Here is a 25,785-nt window from a genome sequence, read left to right on the forward strand (position 1 = left end):
ATATTTTCAAGGTAGTACCTACAATATACTATGCATACTATACATACATACATAATGTATCTATGGATATTTGCATTGTCTTTACATGCTCTCCGCACTCTAATGGTAGTTTGTAATTGGTTTGGATAAAAGGCTCCCTATGGATAAATAAGATCTTCCAGTTGAAAAATAATGAAAATAAAATAAAAGTACAAACACTAACAATAATTATAATATGATATATTTAAATCCGTCAATTGAATCTCGTGAAAGTACAGAATCTCCAAAAGTTCTTCAAAAATGAAACAATAAAATAAAGAATAATATCCCAGGCTGATTTTTTTTTTTCACTTTTATTTTATTGTATTGGATCAAGATGTTTCTAGAAATTTAGATATTTATTATTGTAATAATGATACTAGCAGTAGAAAACGTTTCCTGTTGATCTAATTTGAAGAAAGTACATGGGGTATAATATTATTTTCCTATAATTTTCTAATTTTTTTTGTAAGCCAAAATGGATTCTAACTTAGTAGTACAATTTATTATTACATAGTTTCTTTAGCTATTAAATGAATGACTATAAAAAAATCATACTTTTTTTTTAAAAAAAAATTATTTTATTTTATTACATATATCCATTGTGTGAAGTGTACATGAGTGGCTTATCTATACACATTTTGGACCTTGTCCCTTTCTCCACCACCTCGGACCAAAGAAAAAATAAGAATATTGATATATAAAATAAAATAAAATATGTGTGTTTTGTGTACAGAAACACAAATGCGCACAAGCATAAGCACATTTATATACACAGACATATAATGAACACGCGCGTACAAGACACACGACTACCAAAAATGAGAAAATAATAAAATTTTGCTATATTCTTATTACATTTTGTACAATGTGCTGACGAATAAGTGAGTACAAGAAAGAGAGTAAAAAAAAAATTTAATTAAAGAAAGTAAATCATTATGATGATTTACGATGATAATGGTCAAATATTGGCTCTAATACGTTGATTTTTAATTATATTTATCACCCTTCATACCCCTATATTATTATTCTACTGGTTCTAAAGATCGAGAAATATGTATACGTATGTACATATTTGAAAAAGGGTAATGAATGCTAATGGATATCGAGATAACATCAATACTAATACTAATAGAGATAGCTGCTAATAGTAGTAAGCATGCAAGAATAAATTTGCTTTGCTTTGATTTGATTTGATTTTTGTATATATTCTCCTAAAACGGGATCAAATATGGTGTTTGCATGTATAATTCTATATCATTTATATATACTTCAATGTAAATTTTGACAGCCAAACCATTAAATTGAATTGAATTGAATTGAATTGAATTAGATGAAAATAAGGTTTTATATATATATATATATATGTATATATGTATATATGTACGTATTCGTGCTTGTATATAGTGTGTCTGATTGATTGATTGGGTGAATGAGTGAGTGAGTGAATGAGGGCTTGAAAGGTTGAGACTTGTAAAATAAAATAAAATAATAATAAAAAAGGCTAGTTAACTAACTAACTAGGTGTCATATAATAGTAATACACACGTAAATATTCAGACACAGAAATAAATATAAATCTATATATCTATAGCATTCTGTGAACGAATAAAATAACGTGTGTAAAAGAGTGATGCCGAGCGTTTAAGTGTGTACGTGAGTGAGTGAGTGAATGAATTTTTGGTGTTGGTTTTGGTGTTGACTTTGGCGTTGGTTTGAGTGTGAGTGTGAATAAAATAAATAAATAAATAAATAAATAAAAAGAAAGAAAGAATATGTATGTATATATGTAAATATAAATATATAAAGAAAAAGAAAATCATGAGCTTTTTTCTGATGAGCTGGTTTCTGAATTGGGTGACAGAGGTTCTGCTTTGCTGGGTGTTGAGGGAGAGTTGTGAGAAAAGCGGGAGGGTGGTGAGGTGACATAAGAAACAGGTTCAGATAGACCTGCTGAACTAATAGAAGATGCACTGCCGACACGCGCGCTAGTTCGGCGCATGGCTTTGCCACGACTTCCACTCGTGGCCTCAAAATTCTGCCAGATATAATTTTGGCACTTGTCAGCATTTGGAAGGTCTTGAATCATTTTTGCGATTGTGTTTTTGCGAAGCCCAAAAAAGTCTGGACCAACCGGGTTGTGTCCATAGTCCATATTACGAATAGCAAAAGCCCTGAGAGTTTTAAATATATAAAAAATAAAATAGGTTTTAATAATAATAATTAATTTTAATATTCTTGATAAGCATCATTACCTTCGAACGGCAATTGTCCACACAGTAGTTGGGGTTGGTCCTCTCCAAACTTCACCTGGGTTGTCGTCTGCGTCTAATTGGAACTAATAGATTCATGTTAGTGTTCGTGTATAAACAGGTGATCCACAGGTAAGAAAACAGAGAATCAACAAAACTTATTAAGTTGCGTGATTACAGGGTTTTCTTCTTCTTTTCATTAATATATATATTGGGTTGTTTAAATAAGCAGTTAAAATAATGGAACAAACTTTACAATAGGCTCATCTCCTCCGTCTAGGATTTGACAGGTGTATTGAGTATCACTGTGTGAGTCAACCATGCTTCGATACCATCTAAAAACAAAGAATATAAAAGATAGATATAAATTAGTGTTTAGTTTAAAGATTTTTTCTATTACTATGGCTACTACTATTATTTTTCATATATAATAATAATAATAAAAAAAAAAAGCTAAATCTTATATATATATATATATAAAAGTGTTATTTACTTTTTAACGCGATAACCCACAGGGTAAATGTAACGTTGATTGTGAAACGACGCTCTGTCCCACACAACTTTGCCAAGATCTAACACGGTCCATGAGTCGACTTCTGCGGGCAATATGTACATGCCAAGGGTGTTCTTATCAATTTCCACATACGATCGTACGTCGTTTGTATTCGGTGGTTTTGTGTCACGCTTTTTACGTCTTGACTGATGATAATAGGCATCCACCAAAGTCTTAATATTCCCAGATGGGTAAGGTTTCCCGTGTGAACTAGGCTTGGCAGTAGCGGAAACTCCAGCTGTTGTTACTACTGTTCCAATATTACCACCAGCAATATTACCAATACCAGTACCAGTACCAGTACCAGTATTGGTAATATTATTGTTATTAGGGATGGTATTAGTGGCAATAGTTTGCGCGGAAGAGTGAGTATCAGAATGTTGCATCTCAGCTTCAGAGGAATACGGAATTGCTGTTATTGATGATGACGATGATGATGCTATTGTCATAATTTCGTCTCTGGCTGGAGAATGTTGTTTTCTTTTGGTGCTGGGTTGTATCCGATCCGTCTCGTTTGTTACATCCGACAGAGGCCGTGTCCAGGGCAGAGATGAAGACGAAGAAACGGACGTGGGAGAATCTTCTAATCGAGGGCGTTTAACGAGCGGCACAAACGATTGACCGAGAGCTCTATTACTGATGTTATTGTTATTGCTATTATTATTGACTGGATCGAAATTGGTGTAGTTTGGAGTGGTAGAATAGTCCTGTAGATGCAGAGGTGGTACGAATGCGTTGGGTGTGGTATTGGGTGTGGTTAGCTTGTGAGGGCCGTGGAAATTCTCGAGATGGTTTTGACTGTGCGTATAGTTTGGATTATGAGCGTGTATATGAGCGTGCGATTGAGGTTGATGTTGGTCGTCGTAGTGATCAGAGTTTGGACCGACGCGAGGGTCTGGTTCACTCAACAATAATTTCATTGATGGTAACGTTTGGGAATATGAGTTCGAATCAGGGCCATTAATATTTTTGTCAGCGTGTGGTCTGTGATGCACCTATTATTATTATTATTTTATTTTTTTTTTAAAAAAAAGTATAGAGAGATAGGTAAGCACATGAATATGTATGTATTAAGATAAAGAACGTGCATTTGTCAGTCGATTTTAACAATAGTAATAAAGGTTGTTATTAAATAACTAAACTAAAGTATCTAACATGAATCTGTTTTTTGTTTTGTTTTCTTACTGGGTGAAGTTGAATGAGGACTTGAATGGTGTGAGTGTAAGGAGCAGCATCTGTCTTTTTAAGTTTTCCGGTTACTTGAGTATTGTTGTTGTTTGAGAGAAGGTTTGATAGGAGACCGTGGCCTTCCCAGATCAATGTTTTCGAATCTTTTGGGTCGTGAGATGGGAGGAGGTCTTCAAAGTTTGCACTGTAAATTGCAGTATCGTGGGAACTGTGCATCAATTGATCTGGGCTGTTTAATAACAAATATTTGTAAGTATGTATATACGTTAAATTATTTTTTTTAAAAAAAAAAGTACCATGAAGAACAGACGGATATTAGGCACTTTTTCAAGGGAACATTGATCCAGCTATCGTTTTGTAATTTTGAATCGATTGGTATATCAAATGAGCAGAGACAGTTTGTATCCTGGCCTTTGACAGAATAAAATATCTTGACTATTTTGAATTGCAATTGCAATTGCGATATTTTTCATTTGATTTGATTTGATTTGATTTGATTTTTTTTTTAGTTGCGATTGTATTAATAATATAAAGATTATTATAAAATCGATATATAAAAATATTACTGCTTTGGCAATAAACACACCTTTCCCGGTAAATGTTTGAGTAGGACAGGTGAGGTTTTCAGGAGATTGAGATTCCAAGGGAGCCTGTTGAATCATTTGGTGAATAGACATTGATTGCTGAGACATTTTATTCGTTCTTCTTCTTTTTTTTTGTATATGTATTGAATGCTTGAATGGTTGGTCGATCGGCTGATATCTTTTGTGCCGTTGTGAGATTTTAGATAGATTTCGAGTATAAAGGACGGCAGATTGTTGGATAAGATAGTCTTATTGCTAGCTGCATCACAGACAAAGAGGTCGAATGCGTAGTAAGGTTTTGTAGTCTGTAGTGCAACAGGAAAGAAAGCGTATATATATATATGTGTGTGTGTATATTAAATATTTAAAGAGAAATTTTCTTTTAAAAAAAAAAGAAATTAAAAAGAAAAAAAATATATGTAAAGGCAAAAAAGAAGTGTATATATATTTAAATATATAATTTTTTTTTTCAAATGAAAAATAAAATAAAATTTACACCCCCAAATTATCTCCACATAATATACACAAACAGGCAAGTAGAAATACAGAGCGAGATAGAGAGGGAGAAAGAACAGAACAAGAGAACAAGAGAATGGGTTGGCGGGTTGGCGGGATTCCCTTTTTTTTTTCTTTTTTTTTTATAATGGAATATATCAACAAATAAAGCAAATTGCTAGAATGGACGCCAATCACCAACTGACCTCTTTTATAAGCATGTGTTTTATGTATGTATGTGTGTGTGTGATATGCTTTGTAACGATGGTAACAATGCATGTACACAACACACTCTACAATAGACCTATCTATTTTTCCCTTTTTCTCTCTCTCTCTCTCTTAATGCATATGCATATGTATATGTATATGTACCGTTATGTTGTTCTTATTGTTTTACACAGCTATCCGAACACGTGGGGAATAGGCTTACAAGATACATAGTACCCAAGTGGAGTCAATATGTGTGTATATGTATGTATATATATGGAATCAAGGTATCACTTGCAGTAATCAGATCTTGTAGATATCAATCACTACACACATACACACAAATATATATATAAAATATACTGTGCTTATATATTTCTTTTAAAATTATTTTCCTTATTTTGCTTATCTTATAAAATTTACATAAAATTATTATTATATATACACAAGTGCATGCTAAGGAAATATGGTAAACTAAGGATAAAACCCTTATCCGGTCAACCAATATTCTTATACATATACATATACATATAAAAAAAAAAGAAGGGTCTCACAGAGCACGCCATCATAACCATTTCTTATATTTTATTTTATTCTTCCCTGATTGAAAAATAAATAAAATAATTAAGTAAATGACCCTATATATATATAAATATATATAAATATATATACATACATGCACTCGAACTCGCACTCATACATAGCTACATAGTTTACATAGCACTGTATACTACACTGTCCAATAAAATAAATAAATCACAACAAAAGCAAACTAAACTCAGTGCAGCAAAAATCTACACACAGTCGAAAAGAAAAAAAAAGGATCTGTGTAACCTTGGCGGTTTGACAGCTCAAAAACTCATTTTTTCCCAAAGGTCGTTCTTTTTTTTTTATTTTATTTTTTATAACTGTATAACTGTATATATGTATATATTGGTATTATTATTTATATATACAGTATATACAACAAATAACTATAATTAATACTACAATTTACTATTGTTATTATAATTATTATTATTATTTGTGTGCCAAGAGATTTGCTATATTACCTGTGTTCATCAAATATATCACGAGGCCAAGTAGGACTAGCTGACTACTTTTGGAATAGGTCCAATTGAGTGTTTTTATTGGCTACACTAATTCATATACTTCTTAATTGTTTGAAAAAAAAAAGTAAAGAAACAAAAACACCATATCAAATCACATACAATAAAAGAAATTTCAAAAATAAAGCAAGATATATAGAAAGAAAGGATAAAATAAGAGTGAACAAGTAACCAAATGAGAATTTAATAATAATAATAATAATAATAATAATAATGATAATTGTATAAAAAAAAAAGAGAGAAAAGGTAAAGGGGAAGGAATGTGTGAGATTATCTCTTGAAACTTATTGATCCAATGTAAAAAAGAACGTGCACTCTATTGAAACCATTGTATTGGAATCAAAATCAGAACCAGAACCAGAACCAGAACCAGAAACAAAGCCAGGACCAAAAAAAAACACACACACACCAAAATTGAAATCGAAATCGAAATCAAAATCAAAATCAAAATCAAAATCAGAATTACAATTACACTCAGTAGGTAAAGAATTATCATTAATATCAATCACTCGTAATACTCCAGACCACACAAATATAATAGCAATAATAATAATAATATATATTTTTTCTTACCCCTCCCTGTAATTTACTTAATTGGTAACCTTATTCAATTCATCTAAATAATATACATATAGGCGTATAGATAGATAGACATATATATATTTCAAGTCAACGTAGACTTAATTCACGTGCAAGTACCTCTTTTACCAAACTTCTGCATGTACACCCAAGCCGCCAAAAATAATAATAATAATAATAATAATAATACAATAAATAAATAAATGGTCCTAAGCTCCGTCGGCATTCGCTTCACTCTGTTGCGCGCCTCAAAAATAATTAAAATAAAATAATTATTAATTATAAGAATTGAAACAAATGAAACAATTGAAACAATAAAAGTTCAATTTAACTTGCGACTTAAAAACAAAAAAAAAACAAAAAACAAAAAAATGTTCATACATACAATACTACGCACACTCATACCATACACGCATACGTACCTACTACAGCATACTAAATACTACGCACACTCACACTCACATTCTATATGCTACACAAATACACCCACAATTAAATAAATACATACATACATACATACATACATACATACAAATAGATAGATTTCCTACAAACTATTTCTTCTTTTTATTTTGTTTCTCCTATTACTTATTATAGTATTATAGCCAGGTGTGCGTGCGTGTATATCAATCAATCATGTCAACCGAATCACGCCTTTCGTCGTGGATCTTGAAAAACAATAAAGATCTTCTCAGCTCCAAGTCAACCCGTCAGTCATTACTGATCACTCAGGTACCGATCCACACTGGATTGGGAGAACGGCTCATTTAGTCTCTACAGTGCCATTATGCAGCCAATTCAACCAAGAGCTCGAACATCCTAGTTCTCCTCCTGACAGACGGTCAATATTGGATTCCTGCTCTAATGGATACCAAGAAGATAAAAGAAGTATTAGAGTAAGCTTTTATTTATTTACTTGTGTGTATGCATATTGATATACTTACTGCGAAACTATTATCATTAAATTAAATTAATTTTTTTTTTAAAAAAAAAATCGTATATTAATATTGTTCTTTTTGTCTGTTTGTAGAATATCTCAAGCACTAGAAAATCATCTGGCAAAACTCGTAGGCATGGTGATCAATATATCAAAGACCATGTTCGCTGTATACAGAAGAGGTGATGCACTTAGTCCACACTTGATAGTCCAAGAATATGAACTAGCAGAGTTGAAGCAAAGCGGTCAACAAACGACTCCCAAAGAGATCCATGAACATCCAGACATCAAACTTTGGTTGGACGAACTACAAACAGCTATGCCAGAGTGAGTTACACACACACAGACATATATATATATACATAAAACAAATTGACTTGCATAATTCTATCCATTCTTTCTAATGTTATCTTGCCAAAAAAAAAACAAAAAAAAACAAATAATCATTTAGTTTGGAACAAGAGTCGATCAATGAACTCTATCCGTCCAAAGGTATTTTTTCAATAAATATGTAGGTAATACATACAAATATATTAGGTAATAAACTTCTATACTTGGGCCTTGTCTTTTTTTTTCTTTCTTTCTTTATCTCTCTTTCTCTTTATGTGTGTATATAGATCGTAAAGAGATTGATGGCTTCTTGAATCAATACGAGTCTGTTGTTTCTGGATTCGAGTACTTGATGTTGCACTACTACAACGAAATCATAAAGGTAATATATAAAGAAGAGTTAGAAGCAGATCAAACTAAAGATTCTCATTTTGGTTTTACACTTGCCTTATCAAGACAAATCTCAAACGATCAAATAATATTGATCATGTCAAGGAATGGAGACAACGCATGAAGACCAATGCAAAGAAAAGAAAAGTGGTATGTTTAATATTTAAACTACAAAAGAAAGAAGTAAACAAACAAATGAAATCAATAGAGCACTTGGAACATAATCGATAGCGGTAGAGACTTGTGGAAAGACAAAATCGTAGATATGATGAGTTTGATATACTTGGATTACAAAAGTGATGTATCATCTGAAAAAGACTTGATATTCGACTCTTATCCGACTGAACACCAAGAGGCCAAGGATGATAATGGTAATGATAATGGTAAAAAAATATATATTTAAAGTCAAGATCAGTGAAAAGACTTGACAATCTAGACTTGTTGTATACTAATAATTCTTTCTTTCCTTTTAATAATAATAATAATAATAATAGAGGAAGAAGTATCTGGGCAAATAAAAATAGAAAACGAATCTCAAACTGCCATAGACCACAAAAGCCATGATTCTAATACTAAAAAATCCACTGAAGATCAAGACACCCAGTTTTCATTTGATTCAATCAAAAACAACACCAACAACACCAACAACAACAATGCTACTACTAGCAGCTGGTCAAAAGTAGGCCAGAATTCATCTTCTTCATCGATTGATTCAACTGAATTTCTTTCCCCAGTTGAACTCCCGGGCTTGAATACAGACCACGATATCTCTACAAACTCAATATTGGGACAAACGGAAGGAGTGGGCAGTTATGATTTTGAAAATGTTTAACATCCCCCCCCCCCCCCTTCAAATCATGCCAAAAAATAATAATAACCAAAGATGAAACACATAAACACACAGACACAGACCATTCCACTAATTCAATTATGTTCATTCAAACGTTATATTATATTCTTATGCGAGTGAAACTACAAGTCTTTTATGTCTTTTTTGGCTTTTTTTTGTATGTGTGTGTATATGCGGGAAGGTATCGAGGGAATGGTAGTAAAGTAATAACGAAAGTATATAAGAAAAAAAAAAGAAGAAGAAGAAGGAGAGATAGAGAATAATAGTTGAAAAATGCTGCATGTTTCAAAAAAAAACAGGATCAAAACCAGAAAGGAGAAAGTATGATGATGATGATGATGATGATGACGAGGGTGGTAAGGAGGAAGAAGAGGGGGAAGAAAAAGAGAAAGAAGAAGAAGCAGGGTATTGATGAAGAGAATGTGAAAGTAAGAAGAATAATAATTTATGAAATACGATAAGATACGATACGATATATAGAAAGAAAGAAAGAAAGAGGGTATTTTAATAGAGTAACAAGGCTTTCATTACCACCAACAAAGAAAAGAAAGAAAAGGTGCATGCTCGAGTCTAAACTCCTTGTTCTTTCTCTACATAGTCTTGTAATTGTCTCACGGTCGAAGCCAACAAGAGGGCATCTCCTTGTTGCTGTGTAAACTGAACGTTGGACTGCAAGCCATCGGGTGTGGGCGTAAAGTCAATTCGACACTTGACCTGGCGCAACTTCCCGTCCTGCCCCTTTGTCTTCATCTCGGCTTTGTAGCGGACGATGCCTGCCTTGTCTTTCTTTTCGTAGGACCGAACCTCGACAGTTCCATTCATAATACGACGCATGGTTTCCAGGATCTCGTTGTTGTTGCTTGTGGCCTGCACAGTCAGGCTACATACCTTGGGCTGCTTAAAGAAAAACAGATTTGAGAGCCAGGACGACTTTGGTGCCGTGTTGCTGGTGGCTACGGTGATGGTCGAGCTGTTGGATAATAAACTGGGCGTGGTGGGGCGGTGGGGTCCGGTGCTGGTGGTGCTGAGGTTGCTTCCACGGCGATCAAAGGAAGGAAAGGAAGCCTGGCTTCCTTGGCGCAAAGGAGCCAAAAAGTCTTTTGAAGGCAGTGGCATATTTGAAGCAGTAAACGCAGGAGCATTCCGTGTGGTGATGGAATCTCCGGGTGTAGTTGGTGCTGAAGAGACATGACTACTACTGCTGTCACTGTCACTGCTGCTACTGCTACTACTACTCAATGTGCTGTCTCCAGAGAATGTGTGGGTTGCTGTTCCTAGTTCTGTTTCTGCTGTAGCTCTAGCTGTGGCTGTGGCTGTGGCTGTAGCTGTAACTGTAGCTGTAACTGTAGCTGTAGCTGATGCAGATGCAGATGAAGAAGAAGTGGAATATTCTTCTGCTTGTGGTGCCTGTGGTGATAGAACAGGATCTTCAGAGGATGCTGTGTCTGTTGGTCCAAACACAGAAAGATCGAGTTGTTTCCGCTGTCGACGGTTAGAGCCTAGACTGTTTATCGTAAATACTCCGAATTTTCTTCCTTCGCTCTTTTCTTCATTCCCAGAAAATAGGTTGGGCACACGAATAGATAGGCGCTTGGTGTTACTTGATCTACCAACTGTGTTTGGTTGGACCGGTTCAATCTTATTGCGTTGGAGTGCATTGCTGGTTGGCCGAAGTGTAGATTTAGGAGGCAGAACAGGTTCGGTCGTGTTTTCTGTCGGGATGATGTCGCTTTGAGGTACCTTTGCAAACGGGTTCCTTCGTCGGAGTGTGCCAGAAAGTGTACCCCCAGAAGAAGTATTCGATCCAGACTCTGATCCAGACGATCTTTTTTTTTTTAAAAAGAAAGAAAGAAAGAAGAGAGAATTGATATTAAAAAACAAAACAAAAAAAAAGATTCCTTTAGAAAACTTACTTGTCTTTACTATGTCGACGAGATGAAAGAACACCTTTGACAAATCGAGTATAAAATGTATCGCTTTTTTTCAAGAGCGGATCACTATCATCCATGGTGGCGCCCTTTGGAGTTGCTGGGATTGGAGGTAAAGGTGGAGGAGGCATGAATTCGGATCGACGTGTGTCTGCTCGCATGGTAGCGGCTGAATATCTTCGGGCAACTGATTTTGGTTCCGGGTCGGGCATCCACGGTGCTACTGGTCGAACGCCATTATCTCCCTTTCCGTTATCTACCATTGACAAACATCGACGATCACGGTCAGGATGGTGTCCTATGGTACGGTACCGACGCTGAGAAGGATCTGCAGAAGATGTGAGGATCTGCAAATCTTGTCGAATGAATGAAGTTTTATTTTTTATTTTTATCCTTATTCTTATATATGTATGCATGTATGTATGTATGTATGTATGTATGTATGTATGTATGTATGTATGTATGTATGTAAAGTTTTATTATATTACCTGGTCGTCCAAAGTGGTACCGATCATCTTCTGCATTGTAATCGCAGTAACTGTCTTCATCGTGGTCTGTTTGCCAGTATCGCTCGGCATGCTGCTGCAAAAGTACATAAACGACCTTTTGCATATTGTGTCTATTTGATATTAACCAAATAATCACAAGTAAATACAGAATACTAATAAAGAAGTGCTATCAAAGGCAGGCCTTACTCTTTGCTGACAAGTGCTTCAATGACTACTTCATCATCTGTTTCTCCCCAGAGAAACTTGATGGTTTCCAATAAACGATCATCAATATCGGAAGGGCTATTGACTGGACGACCAATCTCATTTTCGGTCGGTGGAACAGGCAATGCAGACAGATTCATAAGTTCAGACTCACGGAACCAGGGGTGAGCCATGATTTGTTCCATCTAATGAATAAAAGAAAAATAAATTAGCTCTTTTTTTGATAAATATTATATAATCAATCACAATAATATTCAGCCTATCCATACCGTCAGGCGTTTGGTTGGATCAACTACAAGAATACGGCGAATGAGATCTTGTGCATTGCGTGAAATATCATCAGGCATTGTGTATTTTCCAGACTTGACCTACAATTTTGATGAATAAATTAATAATATAACAAAGTACTTTATTATTATTACTTTACCTTTTTTAATAATTGACGGATATTCTCATCGTCAAAAGGTAAATGTCCGGTCAAGAGTGCATAGAGAATAACACCACAAGACCATATGTCAGAAGCTGAACCATTATAAGGCATGCCCTATATAAATAAATAGTTAATACATTATTAGCTAATCATTCTCCTAAACAACAGCCAGTTCCACGCGGAGATGCGAAGAAAAAGAAGAAGAAAGAGGAGTGGGAAGCTCATTGAGCTCTCCTTGACAAGGGCCCGTGCAGTTTAACCTACAGCAACAATTTCAGGGCTTGCATAGTGAGGAGATCTAGATAAATAAGAGGCGGATTTAGATTCCTTTCCATCTTAATTCCATCTTAAGAAAGGAGGTAGCACTAACCAACACACTGCACACCCAAAGAGAGAAGAACAAAGAAAGAAGATATAATTACCCGCAGCTTGTTTCCAGCATTGAACCGGCTGGTTGAAGAGAAGCCATGCCAAAGTCAGCAATCTTGATATTATTCTGAGCATCCAATAACAAGTTTTCTGGCTTGAGATCTCGATGACTATTTGATAAATGCAGGGTGTTAAGGTACAATGTATTTAATTGAAATTTCGAAATTGAAATATATATATTTTATTTTTTGAGTGAAATGATAATTTTGCACGTTAAATCGTCGTCGTTGTCGTCGTCTTCTTCTTCTTCTTCTTCTTTCTGTTGGTATTGGTAGTAGTACTTATTATAAAGGTCGTTGCTTATGTTGATATTGCTACTCTGCTTTTGCAAATCCACAGAAATGTTTCTCTCTCTCTTTTTTTTTTTAAAAAAAATAAATAAATAAAAATAAAATTGACTCACCAAATTAAATGATGATGGCAAAAATCCAAACCCAAAATTATCTGTTGAAAGTGGTGGCGTGCTTCTGGCTCGCCTAGTCTACCTTTGCTAACAAGATACTCAAACAGTTCACCACCTTCGACATACTCGAGAATAAGGTGTCTGCAGGGATGGTCGTGATTCAAAGAATGGAGGAGGAGAATGAGTATGTCATGAGAGGAAATAATAAAATAAAATAAAGGAATATTAGTGAATTAGTACTATTGTTTCTTACAAGGCCAATTATGAAGTATATCTATATCTATATATGCATACTATACTATAATATACAATATAATATAATATAATATAATAAAGTAATGTAATGTATTGTAAAATAATTCAAGGAGGTAAAAGGCGAGGGCAAAAACCGAAGAAGGAAGGAAAAGGAGCAGTGTGTTGTTGTATTTGTTTTCTAGACCAGCTTTCAACAACACAACACCCACTGTAACCACGAGAATTGACATGAACTAAACACAAGATAAAAAGCACATTTGTATAAAACGGAAAACAAGATACTTTACAGATCCGGGAGTGCGGCGTCGTCTATCACATCCACAAGAGACATCACATTGGGGTGACGGATCAATTTCATGATAGCAATCTCTCGTCTAACAGCCTTTTCGATAGCTGGGTTGGCAGCAAGATGGGCCTTGCTAATTATCTTGATAGCTACCTGTTCTCCTGTCTGTCTATGTATCCCTAGTTTGACTCGACCTAAATTTACATAAAGTTAAGCAGAAGAAGCAGTCAAGTAGTTGTTACTATCAGTATCACTACTTTCTTTTTATTTTATTTTGTAGACTATATATATATATGTATGTATGTATGTATGTATGTATGTATGTATACATAGATAGTTAGATACTTTACCCGAAGCACCTTTGCCTAGCGTTTTTCCAACATAATAATCTCCAATGGTCTTGCGCGCTTTTTGGGACACGCTATGGGTAGACAGGGTTCCTGAACTACGCCGACGATCTCGAATCGATTTGGAGGACTTGTTGCTGGGTAGGATAGATACGGGTGATGCGACCGACTGTCTTCTGGAAGATGCTGATGAGCGGTAAGAGTAGTCTGGCATTATTGGGTTCTTTGTAGAGTAGTTGGGACTGGGGTGTTCTGGAAATGAAGGAACGGCAATATGCATATTAGGATAAGTACGATTAAAATAATCTAACAGAAAAGTAAAAAGGAAAAAAAAGGAAAAGGAAAAAGAAGAAAAGAAAAGAAGAAGAGAGAAATGGAAAAGAAAGAGAAGAGGTAGCTAGTAAGATGGATCAAGTCTGGACTGAATTATATTGGATACCCCAAGGCAAAGATATAAAAATATATATAATATATAAAGGGGGTACAAAGGGGAAGGGGAAGGGGAAGGAGTGAAGGAGTGAAGGAGAGGAGGAGGGGGGGGGATGGTAAAAGGGAAGTGAGAGTGAGAGTGAGAGTGAGAGTGAAAGTAAAAGTCAAAGGGAGGAGGGAAACAGACGGGGTCAAAAGAAAGAAAGAAAGGCCTATAAACTAGTGACAGGAGAGAAATGGCTCAGAGAGATGGCCAGGGGAAACAAACTCGAGATAGGAGTTCACCGGCTTTGTGGCTGTCCAATGTCTCTCTCTCTCTCTTATTTTTCTTTTGGTGACTCCTGCACGCCAATATATCATATTGGCTACCTTACTATATATGCAATTGTATAATTAATCGTGCTACAAATGGGTTATCTTTGCCCTGTCTCAAAAAATTCACAGCTCTTTCACAACTTTTGGTTTTTTGGCTGTAGAAATCCAAACCCATTTGACTTGACTGCATTGCAGAGAGCATGTGTTACTCTATCTAGAGGCATACTTCATTCACTGTTCTCTATTTTCTTTACATTTGCCATTTTGTTGACCCTACTCCCCAATCTCCCTCACTGTGCATGCATTTTCCAAACCATTCAAAAATCCACAAAAGAAAAAAATCACATAGAGAGATAAGTAAAAGAATGAAAAAAAAAGTTTACAATTATATACATATATTAATGATTACCAATTGTCAGTCTGTATTTTGTACAAAAGATTTGGGCAAATGAAAATCTTCAAACCATAAAGCCTTTATAAAAATGAACCATACAATAGATCAAATGCCACAAATTAATGTGACAAACCTAATTAAAGTAAGTAAGAAAGAAAAAAGGCCAAAAGAGGGGTCAATTATGGAAAGGTAAAAGATACCATGCGTCTCTGTCTAATCAATCGATTGAATCCGCTATACACACACACACATTGTATATGACCAGACTTTAACAAAACACAAGTCAATAGAAAAGTATAGACTTATAATGTGAACTGTTACACACGTTCAACTTGTATTATCTTTTATGTACATATTGTCTTTTGGTTTCTTTTGTACTTCTTGTCTTGAGAAGATAGAAAGAAGAAGAAGAAGAAGAAGAAATCCCAAAAATTATCGAAAGTAGCCTTCACCAAACACACACCACTCCATTGTCCGCAGGTATTGTGTGCGATTGTAAAGCCGCTTTGTAAGATTGGATACTTCCACAGCGTATTCGCCCTTTCTATGCGCTCCATCCATCTCCTGTTGCAAATACTTCTCTAATTGAACCATATTCTCAATACCCTCCAAGCGCCACCATGCGATCTCTGTCCCTCCTGTAAAGCCTGGACCGACAACAACAACTCCGTGTGCCCACCATGCCTCGCTATTTCCGTAGCTGTGTCCGACACGCTCCATAGGTGGTGCCAGAAGATCACTAAATAGCCAGTACGTATTTCCCGTGTTGTCTGTTCCGGCACACTGCAGTCTCTTCTCGGCCCTTTGTTTGGCGATCATAAACGCAAGCTCCTTTGCTTCCATATCAGCACGGCTGTCTCGTATCGTCACCTCAAGTTGCTCAAGTTCACCTTCTGCCTCAAGTCTCATAGTGTCCTTGCCTACCGCCCGCAGCTGACTAACACGGCTCAATAATCCATTTTTCTTCACCTTATTTCTCGAATCTTCTTGCTGGTATGTCTTGCGTTCGTTTTTGAGTACAAGTTCCTTTTCCTTGAGCCCCTTGGACGAGTCATTGAGCTGTTCACGCACTTTTACATCAAACAGCAGCATTTCCAGCAGTCTCTGTACCATCCCGAGTTCGTCCAGCGAGGTTAGCGGAGATGCCTGACGTTTTAGGCGGCGGAATCGCTGGATGACCTTTGAGACCTCTTGCCATTCATCTTCAGTCGATGCCTTGCTATCTCGAAAGGTTGGAACAGGCAAATCACCAAATCCGGCTGCGGCCAACATTTCGCCAACATCCTGCCAGCGTTTTGCACTCATGCCCTCTCTCTGAAGAATCATCTTGAAGGCTGCGTCTCTCTCTTCCCTGTGGATCATGGGATCATCCAGTCCTTCCTCCTCAATCCACACCTCAATAATCCGTGCAGCCATGTGTGGTGCATAATGACTGCCGCCAGCCAAATGATCCAGACCGATGTTCTTTGGTATGGTTTTGTTGCTCGTGGCTCCTGTCTCATAATAACTTGTGCTGATGATCAAAAGACAATGCCAGACCAAAGTGGCAGCCAGCCGCTTGACTCGCCAATCGCATTGGACGTTCTGGAGAGTGGCCAATATACGCGGTTCAATGGCGCATATCTCGTCAAATCGGTAAATAAATTCACGGATCTGTAGACGCACCCATATCTCCTCTTCACTATGCAAAAGGGTAACAGGGACAAGCTCAGGAGGGTTAATGGGGGTAGATTTTTGTCCAAAGGTAAGTCGATTAGGTCGCGAAATATCTGGTGTCAAGGATATCCTTAAAAATATATATAATATATACATAAAGAAAAATTATAGATTATTAAAACCGGCTTTTCTTTTTCTATATGAATATATGACTCTTAAACATACTTGCTCAAGGATACAGATAAAGAAGATGGTAAATCAGATGTCTTGTCGTTACAGAACCTACAATGATCTATCAATAAAAATTGTCCTTCACTTCAAAGTCTTTGTTTCTTATTTTCTCCTATTTAATATTTCTCTGCGTGTATTTTTTATATAAATATTTCTTTCTGTTCCTTTTTGTTTCTTACTTGCACACACATATGTCCCTAGATCCATGTTCATATTAGTCTTCTTACATTGACAACATCACAGACATACCTGCATACAGGGCATGCCCAGTGAAGGGGAGGTTTATGCTGATGACGAATAATACTCCCTTTACTTGTTACGTAAATCCTGTCTTTTGATTTAATACTTTCGCGCGTCTCCCCGTACAATGTCTCAACACAATGTTCACAGAATGATAATGTACATGGTTGGTTTGTGGTTGAATTGACAGCCGAGCAACTAAGACGAGGTACACTAGCCTAAAAAAAAAGGCAATCGAATCTCAGTGGATTCAGTCAAATTTATACTTGGTATGGAAACATACATACATACATACATATATATATATATATGCACATACACCTTTACAAGAGTATAAATCATAAAGTATAAAGTATAAATATTTATATATACAACTTTATACAAATGTGTGTGCCGTATATATATATGTATATGTATGTATATATTATGTGGTTGTGTTTATATCTTACATCGCATTGATCCACTGGACATGGGGTTGGATGGACCTGATCAATCATGCCTTAATCAGACAGTTATCGACAGTAAAGATCACTCACTTTTTCTGTAGTCATTTGTATCGTGTTCTGTTTTTTCGGAGGACGATTAGGTGTGGCCTGTGCTTTGCGTTTCTCTCGGGGAGGTTCGGCAGGTAGAGGAGCAAAAAAGAGCCTTGGATCTGTCAGGGATCGCGTCTACATGCTATGCATTCATTCACACATTTATGGCTGGGTACCTTGTCTGTAAAAAGCTCTTTTTGAGTTCTGTTGGTTGAGCAATATCCTTTCCTGTTGCCTTTCTCTTCATGACAACGATGCTTATTTTCTTTCCTTTTTTTCTCTTTTTCCTTTTTTAAAAAAAAATCACAAAAATTTGGACAACCAAAAAAAAAAAAAGAAAAAGAAGGCTGCTTTTCGGAATTTTAATGTCAGCAGTGGAAGACAGTTTGTGCCTGAGAAAGCTGAAGCACCAAAGTGTATAGTACATTCTATTTTATCAGTTTTATCAGCAAACCAAAGTAGGATTGTTATAGTATATGTGTTTATTGATATCTATACTAGTCCGCTTAAACGCAAGTCCTCCTATCCTTCCGTCCTTCCGTCCTTCCGCTCCTATTACTGGCGCAGTTGGTCTAGAAATAGGAAACTGCAACGGCTTTTTTGTTAAAGTAGTAATGATGGATCTATATATACATGTACATAAAGTCCATATATTTTTATCTATAATTCATATTATATGAGTGGTGTGTTTTCTAGATAAAGCATTTTTTTTAAAAAAGTGAAATATTACAACTATGATGTCAGATGCAATTACAAATACAAATATATTTATAAATATAATATTATGTGCCTTCCGTTTAAACGCTCTTAGGCGTCAAAATATAGCTGTATTACCATTTGTGTACATTTTTCTTTTTTTCTTTTTTGGTCCAAAAACTCACGGCTAGTTTATATAGCCATGATTCTGACAATTATTGCTGCGTCTTTTATCTTCTTCCCTGTTTCATACGCAATGTCACTATTCGATACTCTCATAAATAGCTCTCCACTAGTTAATGCTCATTACTTCCATGACGGTTCAAGTCATGCCCTAACAGAACAACTGGCATCCCAGGACCGGACTCAGCACCCGCTTGTTTTTAAACAAGCCTTTGAAAAACTAACTGAAACCCGCTACGAACTCACTTATTCAGTCAAAGCCCTGCGCGATTCCGTCCGATTACGCCATCTGGAGTTTATTATGGACTTGCCTATCAAAGGTCATACTATGATGGCAGAAGGTTTCCAAAGCTGGAGTTTGTCCAAGGAAATGGACAGCAACAGTCGCCTGTCATCTATTCCTACTCTTGTTGCCTGGAAAACTAAATTTGATCTTCAAAGGTAATATATTATGCATACAATGATACACACACATATATATAACAATTCAACTCACACCACATTTCTTTACACCGTATTACATATTCTATTTTCTTTGTAATTTAACATATTTGGATTCAATTGTTTCCACAAAAAAAAAGTGATTCTCCTTTTTATAATTACTCTGGAAAACCTGGTGTAATTCACTCAAATGGGTATACCTATTTCCGTGACCCAGAAGAAGAGAACATCTTGTTCCTTGGCTCAGTATCCGAAAACACCGGATACACTTATTTCCAAGCAGATATGAACAAGGGCCATTTTAGTATCTACAAAGATATCGATGGCAAGAACCTCGCAAAAGGTGAAACCTTGGCCATAAAGATCTATCTAGACTACCGCGAGGATATGAGCGCCATCTGGAAGGATTATGCCGCTTATTACCCAAAGCAAACCAAAGCTCCCCGCCGCCCATTGACAGGCTGGACCTCTTGGTACAACACCTACGAGAAGATCACCGAATCAGATGTACTGGACAACCTCAATGCTATCAAAGAACACAAGTACCCAATCGACCTCTTCCAAATCGACGACGGCTACGAAATTGCTATAGGCGACTGGCTTGACGTCGATTCCGAAAAGTTTCCTCGAGGAATGCAAATACTGGCAACTGAAATCAAAGAAGCAGGATACCTTCCTGGATTGTGGCTCGCTCCTTTTGCAGTAGGCGTAGACAGCAACATAGTGAAAGAACATAAGAGCTGGATTGTGACAGACTCCCAGGGCAATCTTCTCACCGCAGGCCCAAATTGGGGAGGTTTCTATAGCATCGATATTTACAATCCAGAGGTCCGCGGTTATCTTCAACAAGTATTTGACGTCGTTATAGAGGAGTGGGGATACGGTATGCTCAAGCTCGACTTTCTGTTTGCGGCTGCCATGATCCCACGTAACGGAAAGTCTCGTGGTGAGATTATGTGGGATGCCATCGAGTTAATCCAGGAGCTCACCAATGATCGCGCTATTCTTCTCGGCTCCGGTGTTCCCCTTCCATCTACCTGGGGCCGTCTGGACTATTGCCGTATAAGCAACGATGCTTCACCTTGGTGGGATAACTCTGTACTCCGACTGGCCAATGTCAGAGAGCGTGTGTCGACTAGCAATGCCTTGGTCTCAACCCTGCACAGATGGCCAATGCAGTCTATGTTTGGTACTGATCCAGATGTCTTCTTTATCCGATCAGAAAACAACAAACTCACCGAGGATGAACGTCACACCCTTTTCGCTATAAACGTTATCCTTGGCCAGATGGCTCTGATGTCTGACAATGTAGACACTTATTCCGACTCTGAGCACAAGCTTTATGCATCATTATTTCCAAAAGCAGAAACCGAAGTCGACGCAGTAAGACAGATATCCCCAGATGTCTATCAAATATCATACCACAGCCACCGCCATAACTACAGCACCTACATAAACCTGTCTCCTGTACCGCATTCCCTCAAGTTGTCTGATCGCTATTACTTCGAGCAAGACAACGTACTTTTAAGTGGACAGGTTGTGTGGCACAAGCCCTCTGATACGATTGAATTACGACCACACCAGACTAGAACCCTACTTCATGTAGAGAATGGATTCGCAGGATCCACAGGACACATAATCCCTGGCTGGGAGATTGAGAATTGGGAGGGTTCTGAAGAAGGATTAAAGATCGAAATTCGAGGTTCTCTAAAGAACGAAAACTTCAAGATCTTTATCCACAACGGCGAAGGCATGCTCCCGGAAACAGTTTACATCAATGGTGAAGAAGCTGATGTAGAACATATTTCTGTAGAGGGAGACCTGCACATTGGCCAAGTAGTGGTCTGAAAACACCACGTAATCGTTGTGTAGTATATACTAATTCTAGATTCCTTATTGCTAACTATCATCTTTTATCACATACATATACATAAAAAAAAAGTATAATTCCTTATTGTAATTTTTTTTAACATGATCATGCTTTTTAATGTACTTTAAGATACCCCTCCAAAAAAGAATCTTAATAAATTTGTGCGATTTTATACGTCTAATGTCTCTTTCTCTTTCTATACATTTCTTTTCTCTCTTTTTTTTTACATCTTGAAGCCACTGTGGATAGCAGCAACACCAAATGTCAAGTTTTCGTATCCTTTACCAACAGTAGAGAATCCAGCATCACGAATGATCTTTGCGAATTCATCTTGGCTATAAAATTGACGGATACTCTCAACAAGGTACTGGTAAGAATCACGGTCATTGGCAATAACCTGACCAAGAGTTGGGATGATATCGAATGAATAGATATCGTAAAACCTTTAAATAAATAAATAAAATTAGCAAACAAACAAACTACTCTGTGTTTATTTTAATTATAGCCTTCGTTTCTACTTACTTTCCAATTACAGGGTTATCAACCTTGCTGAACTCAAGACACATGAAGCGTCCTCCTGGCTTCAATACACGGTATGCTTCCTTGACTACTCTATCAACGTGTGTGCAGTTACGGATACCGAATGCAATCGTATATACATCAACGGAAGCATCAGGAATGGCCTCCAAGTTCTCAGCATTCTGGACCAAGAAGTTGGCTTGGTTTGCTGTACAGAGAAATTATGTTATCAAAATTGCGTTTTACTTCTTCTTCTTCTTATTCTTTCAGTTATCCAGTAATAGTAATAAATATTCTATCCTACACTACACTGCAATTAACAAACAAAAGAAAAATCAAAAGCAAAAACTTACTGTGAGCATACTGAGTTTTCTGGAAACGCTTCTTTCCTTCCTCGAGCATGTGAGGGTTGATGTCAACCATTGTTACACTGGCTGTCGAATCGCGGTGAATATTCTTGCAAAAGTCCAAGAATCGCAGGGCAATATCGCCTAGTTTACGTTTCTAGTATTAGGTACCAATGTTGCCGTTGCCCTTCGTCGTTGCCGTCAATGTTATTTTATTTTATAGAAAATATATCTTGCCTGTTCCACCTGCAACATCGAGTAACTTTGTACCAGGGCCGGGTGCCATGTTGCGGATAAACTCGTCTTTCCAGATACGGTGGATACCCATGCTCATTGCATCGTTCATGATATCGTAACTACCTGCAACATTGGCGAATACGTTGTGGACTAATTATTGAATTCAATAATAATAATAAAAATAAAAAAGATATACAATTGTTTGGTTGTGAGTTAACAGAGCTCTGCCCCTTTTCCTTTTTTTTTCTTCTTTTTATTATAACACACCCAAAGATTCCTTCTCATTCTCAGCTACATCACGGAAACCGAAATGGGTAGTCTTGGTTTCCTTGGTTTCCTTGGTTTCCTTGGGCTCAACGGTCTGTAGACGAACGGAGGCAGAAGAAAAGGCTTTGCGACCCAATGAGAGCACGGGTGATAGTTTCAGAGAACGCACAGGGGCAAGAAAGAGACGCGACATGGAGAAGGGAACTTAACTAGGTAGTCCCCGTTTCTTGATGGTTGTTCAAGGTTGTAAATCGGTGTTTACTAAGCCACTCGGACTCCCTGTGTGTATTGACAGGGCAGTCTTCCAAGGCATTATATAAGCATCTTTGATACCAGAGCTTTTATCAAGCATAACACCTTTTTTTTATTTTTACTTTTACTTTTTTCTTTTTTTTTGACATTATGGGTTTATTTTATCAAATTATAAATAATATATATATATATTTCAAAATGTTTTATAATATTGTATTTATGATTCTTTTACACAAGTTAGACGTGTGATTTGGCATATTAGATTAGATATTTACATAAAGAGATATTGGTAATATTTTCTTTATAAAGATAATTTAATATTTATTTAGAAATTTGGGGATAACCAAGAATATATATATATATATATATATATATCAATAATAATCAATGCTAATATAGTATGCGTATTAATGTTAATCAATAATTAATTAAAGGTCAATGCCATAATATCTAGCATATATATTATTTTATATTGAAAAATTAAAAATGATAATGACAATTTCCAAGCGATTTATCCAAAAATAAGACAAAGCGATTATATTTAATAATTCCAAGAACTACAGTTATATCCCGCTTTATCTATCAAACATGTGTATTTATGCCCACCTAGTAAAGATTCGCTGTAATGCAATGCAATGTACTGTATTGTAAGTTATTGTAATAATCTTTCGGTCCAATGTTGTTATCTTTCAAAGGTCATAGATTGTATATCACTTAGTTAGTGTTCTATAAAGCCTCAAAGTCTTGTTAGCAAGAATAAAAGAGAAAGAAAATCAAAAGGTATATATCTTATATTGGTTTTTTTTTCTTAATCAAACAAAAGAAGTTCAGAATCCATTATCCATTCAACACGGGTTTCTGAATCGAAGACAAATCCGCTAATTTCTGTCAAAACCAGCAAGCAATTTCAGAAACTCATGTATCTTCCTATAGTGTTACATCCGCAAAATAGTGGAAATGCTTTATTTTTCGTAAAAGTAGAGGGTCATATCAGGGGTATAAACGAAAAGCGCCCCCCAAATTTGTCTCTGAAGTCACCATTTTTCCTGTAGTGTATAGTACCAATACAATAAGAACGGTAGATGATGATTTGGTTTGGTTTTCTTTCTTGTGAGCAAGTGTGTATGTGTGTGTGTGTATTAGTCAAAGAATCATACTTTTCTATTAAAGAAATGGAAAATATAATCGAATTGAGCAAATAAACTTATAGGAGAATCTTCATATTCTTTATCCTTTCTTTTTTTAGTATTTTATTGATCTTCTGTCACGCTCTGCGTGCAGCTTTTAAAATGCCATCAAAATGGACTTGATTGAAAATATAAGAGAGAGAATGTAAGGTGGAGAAAATAAAAGAATATTCTTTATCCTGATTCTACAAGAAAGAAAGAAAGAAAGAAAGAAAGAAATATAAGCTTCAGCTGTCCATGGTATAAAACATGGTTTCACAAAAAATGTATTTAATTTAACCAATTTATAAAAGATTCAAACCTATTTTATACAGTGAAACACATTTGTAAGTAGCATTTTGGGATAAAAAAATGCTCAATATCATATAATATTCAAGCAAGAAGTAGCTTAAATATTATATAAGAAATAGTAATGGTAAGCCGTTTAATATTTCACCTAATAACTTAAGAATACTTCTTTTGTATTACTTATTGGAAAATACAATCCATTAATGACAGTTAGTAGCTCCTAAAAGCGAGACCTGCGTTTTCAGATTGTAAATCGTATATGTGTAAAAGGGTGAGTTATTCGATTCCTTTTGGCTACAAGAACAGAATTTGTCATTATAAAAAGCCAGAATAAAATAAACTGAGGATGTACAATGCTTCTAAGAGACATAAAGAAAACCAGCCTTTTCTTTAGAATAATGCTAAATTTACAACTGGTATTGACGTCGTACATGGTGTTTATTGTGATGACTGAAGAGTATTGAACAAAGAAGTTTTCTTTTTCTTTTAATTTTCTCTCAAGTGCAACATCGCCATGCTATAGTCTATATAACATTACACAACTCTACAATTTTCCCAGCCCAAGCCTGAAGACGTTAAAGAAGCACATGCTAATATTCACAAATTTGGTACAATTACTTGGTTTTAAAATAAATAAATAAAAACAATAACAAACTCCACAATAAAAGCGAAGTATGGAGTACGACTTGGGTACAAACTTGTAACCCGCAGCAAGATACTAGTAAGACATCAATAAAAAGTCTTACATGTGTACACTACATTATATTGTATTTACCTTATATACATATAAAAGAACTCGGCCGATAGAGATAAGTAACTGTTTCAAGTACTCTACCAATCCTCGTTAATTCACAATACTATAAATTTGTGGCAGCACAAATAACTCAAGATTCCAGGGATACTCATTGAAATATTGGACATTGAATATCTCAAGTAACTTGGTGTCCAGAATAGACAGCATGTTTGTTTATGTCTGTGTATTTTAAAAGGCTAAAATAATTCAGTGACCAGCTGTATCATGGTACAGCCTTTTATTTTTATTTTTATAAGAAAGTATATATTATTTAAGCGAGCTGGACTTTGATGATTGAAAGATAAAATGAAAAGCATTAAAAGAGCCCTCGATTAAGATGTAAAGATAAATAATAATGAATAATAATAATAATAATAATAATAATAATAATAAAATTAAAAGATAAAAGAATATAGAGATAGAAAGAAACAGCTCGGTTGATATCGACAAAGGCTTCAGAAATAAATAGATAGTAAAAGAAAAATGAAATAGTAAATAGATAAATAGATAGGTAAGTAGTAGATAGATAATACACATTTAATAGATACAAATACAAGGATGAGAGAGAGCGAGAGAGAGAGAGAATATAAGGGATGAAGATAATACTAAACCAAACGTATA

General features: G+C 35.8%; 6 protein-coding genes across 6 annotated transcripts; 2 read left to right on the forward strand and 4 right to left on the reverse strand.

The window, feature by feature from the left end:
• Positions 1-1,837: 1,837 nt before the first annotated feature.
• On the reverse strand, positions 1,838-4,703 carry PHYBLDRAFT_59918 (hypothetical protein; the record flags this gene model as incomplete). Its single annotated transcript, XM_018440579.1, has 7 exons — positions 1,838-2,192; positions 2,274-2,356; positions 2,527-2,605; positions 2,764-3,818; positions 4,009-4,240; positions 4,308-4,446; positions 4,598-4,703. The coding sequence occupies 7 exons, from the start codon at positions 4,701-4,703 to the stop codon at positions 1,838-1,840; spliced, it is 2,049 nt and encodes a 682-aa protein (XP_018294422.1).
• A 2,815-nt stretch (positions 4,704-7,518) lies between these two features.
• PHYBLDRAFT_186260 (hypothetical protein) lies at positions 7,519-9,474 on the forward strand (the record flags this gene model as incomplete). The annotated part of the gene is made up of 8 exons (XM_018439211.1): positions 7,519-7,717; positions 7,766-7,881; positions 8,016-8,249; positions 8,374-8,414; positions 8,540-8,634; positions 8,709-8,792; positions 8,851-9,025; positions 9,137-9,474. The coding sequence occupies exons 1-8, from the start codon at positions 7,622-7,624 to the stop codon at positions 9,472-9,474; spliced, it is 1,179 nt and encodes a 392-aa protein (XP_018294423.1). The 5' UTR covers positions 7,519-7,621.
• A 2,637-nt stretch (positions 9,475-12,111) lies between these two features.
• On the reverse strand, positions 12,112-14,497 carry PHYBLDRAFT_109842 (hypothetical protein; the record flags this gene model as incomplete). Its single annotated transcript, XM_018428139.1, has 8 exons — positions 12,112-12,318; positions 12,403-12,501; positions 12,561-12,677; positions 12,828-12,861; positions 12,986-13,102; positions 13,396-13,536; positions 13,938-14,130; positions 14,287-14,497. 8 exons carry the CDS (start codon positions 14,495-14,497, stop codon positions 12,112-12,114), a joined length of 1,119 nt encoding a protein of 372 aa, XP_018294424.1.
• A 1,222-nt stretch (positions 14,498-15,719) lies between these two features.
• On the reverse strand, positions 15,720-18,334 carry PHYBLDRAFT_186261 (hypothetical protein; the record flags this gene model as incomplete). Its single annotated transcript, XM_018439212.1, has 7 exons — positions 15,720-17,207; positions 17,303-17,359; positions 17,488-17,505; positions 17,558-17,766; positions 17,998-18,033; positions 18,085-18,196; positions 18,261-18,334. 7 exons carry the CDS (start codon positions 18,329-18,331, stop codon positions 15,854-15,856), a joined length of 1,857 nt encoding a protein of 618 aa, XP_018294425.1. The 3' UTR covers positions 15,720-15,853.
• Positions 18,335-18,918: 584 nt separating this feature from the next.
• PHYBLDRAFT_186262 (glycoside hydrolase family 36 protein) lies at positions 18,919-21,464 on the forward strand. Its single transcript, XM_018439213.1, has 2 exons — positions 18,919-19,404; positions 19,545-21,464. Exons 1-2 carry the CDS (start codon positions 18,983-18,985, stop codon positions 21,250-21,252), a joined length of 2,130 nt encoding a protein of 709 aa, XP_018294426.1. The 5' UTR covers positions 18,919-18,982; the 3' UTR covers positions 21,253-21,464.
• Positions 21,465-21,497: 33 nt separating this feature from the next.
• On the reverse strand, positions 21,498-22,837 carry PHYBLDRAFT_110261 (hypothetical protein; the record flags this gene model as incomplete). The annotated part of the gene is made up of 5 exons (XM_018428158.1): positions 21,498-21,717; positions 21,797-22,001; positions 22,147-22,284; positions 22,387-22,527; positions 22,645-22,837. 5 exons carry the CDS (start codon positions 22,835-22,837, stop codon positions 21,498-21,500), a joined length of 897 nt encoding a protein of 298 aa, XP_018294427.1.
• Positions 22,838-25,785: the final 2,948 nt, after the last annotated feature.

Source organism: Phycomyces blakesleeanus (genome assembly GCF_001638985.1).
Source record: "Phycomyces blakesleeanus NRRL 1555(-) unplaced genomic scaffold PHYBLscaffold_6, whole genome shotgun sequence".
NCBI classification, from domain to species: Eukaryota; Fungi; Mucoromycota; class Mucoromycetes; order Mucorales; family Phycomycetaceae; genus Phycomyces; species Phycomyces blakesleeanus.

Coding starts and splice junctions, on each gene's coding strand:
- PHYBLDRAFT_186262 (XM_018439213.1), top strand. CDS start 18,983: ATGATTCTGACAATTATTGCTGCGTCTTTTATCTTCTTCCCTGTTTCA. Junction 19,405..19,544: donor ACTAAATTTGATCTTCAAAG/GTAATATATTAT, acceptor ACAAAAAAAAAG/TGATTCTCCTTTTTATAATT.